The 7,678-nt window shown below is 49.3% G+C and overlaps 1 protein-coding gene across 1 annotated transcript; it reads right to left on the bottom strand.

The window, feature by feature from the left end:
- Positions 1-1,048: 1,048 nt before the first annotated feature.
- LOC142771440 (uncharacterized) lies at positions 1,049-2,008 on the bottom strand. The gene is made up of 2 exons (XM_075872915.1): positions 1,708-2,008; positions 1,049-1,626 (listed from the first exon to the last, which is right to left on the bottom strand). The coding sequence occupies exons 1-2, from the start codon at positions 1,920-1,922 to the stop codon at positions 1,338-1,340; spliced, it is 504 nt and encodes a 167-aa protein (XP_075729030.1). The 5' UTR covers positions 1,923-2,008; the 3' UTR covers positions 1,049-1,337.
- Between the last annotated feature and the right edge of the window lie 5,670 nt (positions 2,009-7,678).

The raw sequence follows: 7,678 nt of genomic DNA on the forward strand, positions 1-7,678 counted from the left end.
AATTATGCGTGCTACAGCATCCACTAGTTTATGCAACAGTGTATTCAGCACGTGTGTAATGAAAAACTTTTAGTGTTTCTCAGTGTATTTTCACTCACCACAGTCAGGCAGATCCATGTGAATCTCTATGTTCTCCGGCTCATACAGTGAATTAAGAAGTGTCTGCGCCTGTGACGTGCTTGCATCATCTGCTGGTCAGGAAGAAAACATAAATTTTTATTAAGCTCTACTTAATATAGCCAGCAGAAATTTGATTTGTTATAACATAAGGGCTCTAAACCAAGGAACAAGAAAGAAAAGAGAGGGAATACAAGTACTTATAGATAATGAGTAGGTTACACATAAATAAGAATAATTATAGAAAAATGGAGAACCATGTTAAAAAACATCTACAAACTCCAGCTAGACAATTATTTCAGGTACACTTCAAATAGTCTATTTCAGCTTTGTGCAAAGCTGTTGAAGGCAAAAGTGTCACCTAATTCCTTGAAAAAAAATTTGTCACATTCACATGTTGCTAGATCCTTAAATCTAGCCAGTACCTCAGCCCAACAATCTGTCTGACATTGAATCCCACAAGTTCTTCTAATCTTTGCTAGACACTAAATGGCATATCACAGCCTTCTTTGGTGAGACAGCTATTCCTCAACCTTTGGCAGAATAGTTCAAGCTCTGACGTAGTAAAATGTTATGTAACTGGTGAAATGATTATGTAACAAAGAAAACAATTGCATATTCATAAGAATTTCATATCTACTGCAGGATGAAGGCTTGCAGGAAGATATTCCAATTTGCCCATGTTGTGCAAGCAGACTGCATGTCATGTCTATAGCATTGTCAATTTTGCCACTTGATATAACTCATGTTCAAGGTTCTCTGCACGACTCTTTTCTGAGCATGTGTGTGTTTGTGAGTAGACATATTATTTTGCACATGTGATCCTTTTTTACATCACGGTAATCACCTGACACCAGAAGTAGCAAGTTAGGCAACCAAGCAAACATTTCCGGGAATCTTATTAAACATTGCTATATCTTTGTCTCCACCTATCTGGTAAAATATACCACAGTGCCACACAGGTAGCACCTAACGAAGTCATACAACAGGCCGCAAAGTGTGCTGCAAGCATGGCTGCTGCCTTCAGATTTCACACAGAAAACTTCCAGAGGTTGTGCCTGCTATGATCGTGCAGAAAGCAAACGTTTACAAATATTTGTCCAGTTTGTTATACTCTCCTCTTAACTTACTCAACCGGTGAAGCACTGTAGTATCATGCAATTGATCAAATGACACCACCTGTAAATTCAACGCAGGCCAAGTGTACGGCTCACTATCAGTTAAGTACGAGTAAGAATTGCGAAATCAGCACATTTCTTACCAGGCTCAACACCGTCCCCCGCTGTGAACTCCGCGTAGGCCGCCAGGGCATCTTCTTCCTTGTTGTCGACGCGACGTTTCGCTGGCGGGCGGGCGACCGAGTTTCCTGAGGCTCTTTTTTTAATGCCGTCGCGTTCGGCGAGCTGTCGTGCGGTTGACGGCGGTGGCGTGTAGCCGCACTCGCGCGCTATGTCAGCCGCTTGCTGCAGGAGGTCCTCCAGCTCGGACTGCTCCTCTTCTGTACCGGAGCTATTGCGGAGCCAGTAATCACAATTTTTTGTCAATGGGAAAGAACAGTACATAACAAAGTTCAATACGAGACGCACTTACCTCTTAATTTTCTTCTTCTGGTCTCGCAAAAAACGCAGGAGGATTAAGTTAAGCCTTTCCCTGACACTGCGAATGTTGAAGTACCTGCCGAGCACCTCGGAGAGCCGATCGGCTATCTTCAGCCACCTCGCAGGGTCAAGGAAAGGATTTACATACAATACCTCCTTTACCAGAGCGATGTCATCACTGAGACTGAATCGCTTGCGCCCAGACATCGATTCCGCTGATGACTGCAGAGCTACAAGACAACGTGTTCGCCGTTGGCACTTCTGCTTCGGCTTGTCTTGACTCGGTAGCTTGCTCCGGGCCGTGAACGTAAAGCCTATCCGGCGAGTAGTTTACGTTACGTAAAGGTTCACGTTCCGTAAAGACTCGCGCATGCGCAGATTCTATCCGGTATCCGGTAACACGGTAACGTAAAGAAGTATACGTACAAACTAAAACTCCCTATTCTTAGTTTTAGAAAGGTTTAGCGAGCGTTGAGCCGCAGTGCCATGAGTACAACGAACTAGTATATACCATGAACTTGCGTTGGTTGAAGGTGCGAAGTAGACTAGAAGCGCAAGCCGTAAGAAAGTGTGCGTGTGCCACCTCTCGTTTAGTCATTGGAATGTGCACTAGATGGCGGTGCTTCTATATGGGGAATATATGACGAAAAGATGCGAGATGGTGGTACTTGGAGTGTTGAATAGATGGACGAACGGACACACAGACAGATGCATGGATGGACGCATCAATGGACGCAGGGGTGGATGCATGGACGAACGCATGGACGAACCCAGAGATGGACGCACGCACTGATGGGCGGATGGACGCATGGACGGTCACACAGACGGACGCATGGACGGACGGAAGCAAGAACGAATGGACGGTCGAATGCTTCGCCCCACTCTCCATCATTCACTCTGTGGACATGTTGCCAATTTTTTCATTGAACGTTCAAGGTTTTCGCCGTCCGGCAAAGCAGGCTGAATTGATCAGTGTCGCCCGTGCTGCGAATTGTGAAGTTTTGTGCCTGCAGGAAACTTATTTCTTTTCGCTATCCGACGTGCTAGCTTTTAAATGAAAACTCAACCTATATTGTTATTTCTCTTTCACTTCATCTTGTTTCACGGGAGTAGGTATTATTATTTTTAATTGAGCTTTATTAAGGGATCATCATGCTTTTTACGATGATGTGGGCAGGGTTTGCTTTAGACTGCAACTACATTGCTGTGTTTATGTGTGTGTATGGGCCACCAAAATATGGACAGTTTAATGACTTTTTAGAGACCTGGACGTGTTTTTTTTGACGGTCATAATGTCATTCTAAGTGACGACTTGAACAGCGTTCTAAATACGCGAACCGATGTACAAGGTGCTGGCTGGGAATGGTCTACCTGGAATTCACGCGAGCTGCGACGCCATGTCCACTACTTTTCATTACTGGACGCGCACAATGTAGTGCACGGGAATACCTTTGGACATGGCGACGCAGACACTCCTCCAGCAGGCTCGACAGGGCTTATATCCCACATGCGTTAGAGGCGTCTCCGATTTATGCGTTCCCTCCTGCCCACCTTCTCCTGTGTACGTATCTGATCGTCGGCCAATCGTCTTGAAGCTCGAAGTTCCATTTTATTTTAAGTGTGAATACACTTTATAAGTGACCCCAAACCATCCACCGCCGTCGGCGGCGTCCGCTGTCTTCTCTCTATCTTTAAAAGAAAGAGGACTTGGCAAGCCACAGCGCGACGCTCTACCGAATAAGCCACGGACGCGACGCTGATATCAGTGTCGCTCCTCCGCTCTCCTCGCTCGCTGCAGCTGCGCGCGCACCGCTCTCTCTCGCGCGCCCGCCTTCTCTCTCAGACTCCCGTCGAGAGCGGGTCGTGCGATGGATGTCCCGGAGGCAACGCTACCATCTGGATATAAGGCGCGTTACTGACGCCGATATATATATATATATATATATATATATATATATATATATATAGAGAGAGAGAGAGAGAGAGAGAGAGAGAAGACTGCGGACGCCGCCGACGGCGGTAGATGGTTTGGGGTCGCTTATAAAGTGTATTCACACTATATATATATATATATATATATATATATATATATATATATATATATATATATATATATATATATATATATATTGTTACGGGGAATAAAGTATACACTGATGAACAAATGTGTACTGGCGAATATACTGGCGAGCTAATGCGTACGACGCTGCTGCAGTCCAAGCACGTTCCCGTTCAGCACTTCGTCGTCGTCATCCTCAGGCATCTACTTAGCCCGTGACATTACCCGCCGGCGGCAGAAGCACCGTCCCGGTGCGATCAATTCTCGGGGCGTGAGTAGTATGGCTTAAGCCGTGAGACGTGCACTATATCGGTCGGGACTGAAGCTGGTACTGACGTGGTATGGAGTGGAGCTATCTCATAGGTCACGCTGGTGACCTTGCGTATGACGCGGTAGGGGCCAACGTAACGGGACATCAGTTTTTCGCTGAGACCAACACGACGTGATGGTAACCACAGCAAGACGAGTGACCCCGGAGAGTACTGTACGTCGCGGTGCCGGCGATCGTAAGCACTCTTTTGGTTAAGCTGCGAGGCACATAAACGATCCCGGGCGACTTGGCGGGCGATGTCAGCTCGGGCCAGGGCATCATGAGCATAAGCAGTCGATGAGGCGGCGTCAGATTGGAGCATTGTGTCCATGGGTAAAGGCGGGTCATAACCGAACAGTAGGTAAAAAGGGGAAAATCCAGCTGTATCATGACGTGAACTGTTGTATGCGAAGGTAACGAAAGGTAAGTGGATGCCCCAATCTTTGTGATCCTTGGAAACGTACATCGCTAACATATTCGTCAAGGTACGGTTGAGGCGTTCCGTGAGGCCGTTGGTTTGCGGATGGTACGCTGTAGTGAACTTGTGGTGGGTAGAGCAGGATCGCAGGAGCTCGTTGACTACTTTAGATAGAAAACAGCTGCCGCGGTCGGTGATCAACTGACGAGGAGCACCATGACGCAGAATGATGTCGTGAAGAAGGAAATCGGCTACATCAGTAGCGCAGCTGGTGGGGAGGGCGCGTGTAACGGCATACCGCGTTGCGTAGTCGGTAGCAATAGCAATCCACTTATTACCGGTGGCCGACACGGGAAAGGGTCCTAGAAGATCGAGGCCGACTCGGAAAAATGGCTCATCTGGTACTTCAATGGGCTGGAGGGTACCAGCAGGTCTCAGAGCAGGTGTCTTGCGGCGCTGGCAGAAGTCGCATGCCGCAACGTACTGTCGGACAGAACGGTAGAGGCCAGGCCAAAAGAATCGGCGGCGAATGCGGTCATACGTGCGTGACACCCCTAGGTGTCCAGCGGAGGGGGCATCATGCAGCTGGGCCAAAACGTCTGAGCGAAGATGCACAGGAACAACGAGTAAAAGCTCAGCACCATCAGGGCGGGTGTTGTAGCGGTGCAAGATGTCGTTGTGAAGAACGAACAGTTGTAAGGAGTGGTCAGGGTGGGGAGAGTGCAGACCATTGATAATAGCACGCAAAGAGGGGTCGCGGCGTTGTTCAGCAGCTATGTCGGTGAAGTCGGTAATTGAAAGAACGAGGGCCTCTTGCTCATCTTCCCTCGTGTCAGGGGGATCGACTGGGTAACGGGACAAGCAGTCGGCATCCTTGTGAAGTTGTCCGGATTTATAGGATACGGAAAAAGTGTACTCTTGTAAGCGCAGCGCCCAGCGACCAAGGCGTCCCGTAGGGTCCTTGAGTGAGGAGAGCCAGCAAAGCGCATGGTGGTCCGTAATAACTGAGAATGGTCGGCCATACAGGTACGGTCGGAATTTCGCAATGGCCCAGACGAGAGCTAAGCACTCGCGTTCTGTGATGGAATAATTTTGTTCCGAGCGCGACAACAGACGGCTTGCATACGCGACGACGCGGTGCATTCCTTGTTGCCGCTGCGCGAGCACTGCGCCTATGCCGTGGCCACTGGCGTCAGTACGAAGCTCCGTGGCGGCAGATGGGTCGAAGTGTGCTAGGACTGGTGGATTGGTGAGAATGTCAACGAGCGACGAGAAGGCGTTTGCTTGCTGTTGGCCCCAGGTGAATGCGACATCCGTTTTGAGGAGGCAGGTTAGAGGACGGGCTACTTCAGTGAACTTCTCGACAAAACGACGGAAATAGGAGCACAGTCCCAGAAAACTTCGGACGTCCTTGACTGAGCGGGGTGTGGGGAAGTCGCGAACTGCTCGGACTTTCGCAGGGTCTGGTTGAACGCCCGCAGCGTTAACAAGATGGCCGAGTACGCAAATTTGGCGTTGCCCAAAGCGGCATTTGGACGAGTTAAGTTGCAAGTTGGCACGTCGAAAAACATCAAGCACTGCGGACAGACGGGTAAGATGGTCGTCAAAAGTAGTCGAAAAAACAATAACGTCGTCAAGATAGCAGAGGCAGATGGTCCACTTCATGCCTCGAAGGAGAGAGTCCATCATGCGCTCAAATGTCGCGGGGGCATTGCATAATCCAAAAGGCATCATCTTGAACTGATAAAGACCATCAGGAGTCACGAAGGCCGTCTTCTCTCTGTCTTTGTTGTCCACAGCGATCTGCCAGTAGCCTGTGCGAAGGTCTATTGAAGAGAAATATTTGGCACCGTGCAAGCAATCGAGTGCATCATCTATGCGCGGTAGGGGATAGACATCTTTCTTGGTAATATGGTTGAGATGGCGGTAATCAACACAGAATCTCCAGCTATTGTCCTTCTTTTTAACAAGTACAACGGGTGAGGACCAGGGACTAGATGAGGGTTCGATTATGCCCTTATCAAGCATTTTATCGACTTCTCGCTGTATAATAGCACGCTCCGGGGCTGACACACGGTAGGGTCGTCGGCGAATGGGTCGAGCGTCACCGGTGTCGATGCGATGGGTTACTACAGATGTCTGGCCCAAATTACGGTCGCCGAAGTCAAAGATGTCCTGATAAGGAGCAAGCACACGGCAGAAAGCAGAGACTTGTTCAGAGGTGAGCTTGTCAGATAGCATTGGCTTGAAAAGGTCGGAACAGGAACGTGACGAGAACGACGTTGATGAAAAATCGGGTGGCGAATTGGTGGTTAGAGCGGAAACTGTGTGGTCGACCAGTGGTGTAAGATGCGCAAGTGACATGCCGCGAGGAATAACTTGCGCTGAGAGGCCGAAATTGAGGACGGGAAACGAAGTTCGGTTGTCCTTAACGGTAAACACCGTGTTGGGGAGTGCAACATTGCGTGTCATGGCGACGTCAGAAATCGGGGCAGCAACATAATCACCATCGGGTACTGCAGGATATGGCGAGAGTTGGACTTGGACTGCGGCTTGCGGCGGAAGTCTAAGAAAATCGACAGAGCGTAGACGAGGTGGGCTGGTAGAGACGGTCTCCGAAAAGGATGGTAGTTCGAGCTGAAGAAGACCTTTGAAACAGTCAATGAGCGCAGCGTGTGAAGTCAGAAAGTCGAGTCCAAGGATTAGGTCATGAGGGCAATTTTCCAGTACAGCGAACAGAACTGAAGTTTGATGCTTAGAAATTGTTAATCGCGCAGTGCACATTCCAAGCACAGCAGGAGTACTCCCATCCGCGGTACGAACGGTAGGTGCAATCGCAGGCGTCAGAACTTTTTTGAGGCGGCGGCGGAGGTCTGAGCTCATCACAGATATTTGTGCACCGGTATCAATAAGAGCCGTTATAGGTAAATCATCAACGAGAATTGTAAGGAGGTTGCACCGCTGGTCGGGAGTAATCAGAGGATTTGCAGTCCAAGTCGTGTATGCAGCGTCACCTCCGGGGGCTGCACCGGCTAGTTTTCCGAGCGACGGTCGTAAGGAGACCGAGAACGGCGGGGTTGGGGCGAGCGGGACTGACGACGCACGGGCGATGGCGAGCGGCTGGTCCGACGTTCTGGATTATACTCTGCACCTGTCTCAGCACGGTAGGACGGGGC

The sequence above is a fragment of the Rhipicephalus microplus genome, chromosome 9 (assembly GCF_043290135.1).
Source record: "Rhipicephalus microplus isolate Deutch F79 chromosome 9, USDA_Rmic, whole genome shotgun sequence".
Classification (NCBI taxonomy): Eukaryota; Metazoa; Arthropoda; class Arachnida; order Ixodida; family Ixodidae; genus Rhipicephalus; species Rhipicephalus microplus.

Bases quoted from the DNA above. Each gene is read 5' to 3' on its own strand.
- LOC142771440 (XM_075872915.1), bottom strand. From the start codon at position 1,922: ATGTCTGGGCGCAAGCGATTCAGTCTCAGTGATGACATCGCTCTGGTA. The intron at 1,627-1,707 runs GTAAGTGCGTCT...GCTCCGCAATAG, and splicing joins CAGAAGAAGAAAATTAAGAG to CTCCGGTACAGAAGAGGAGC.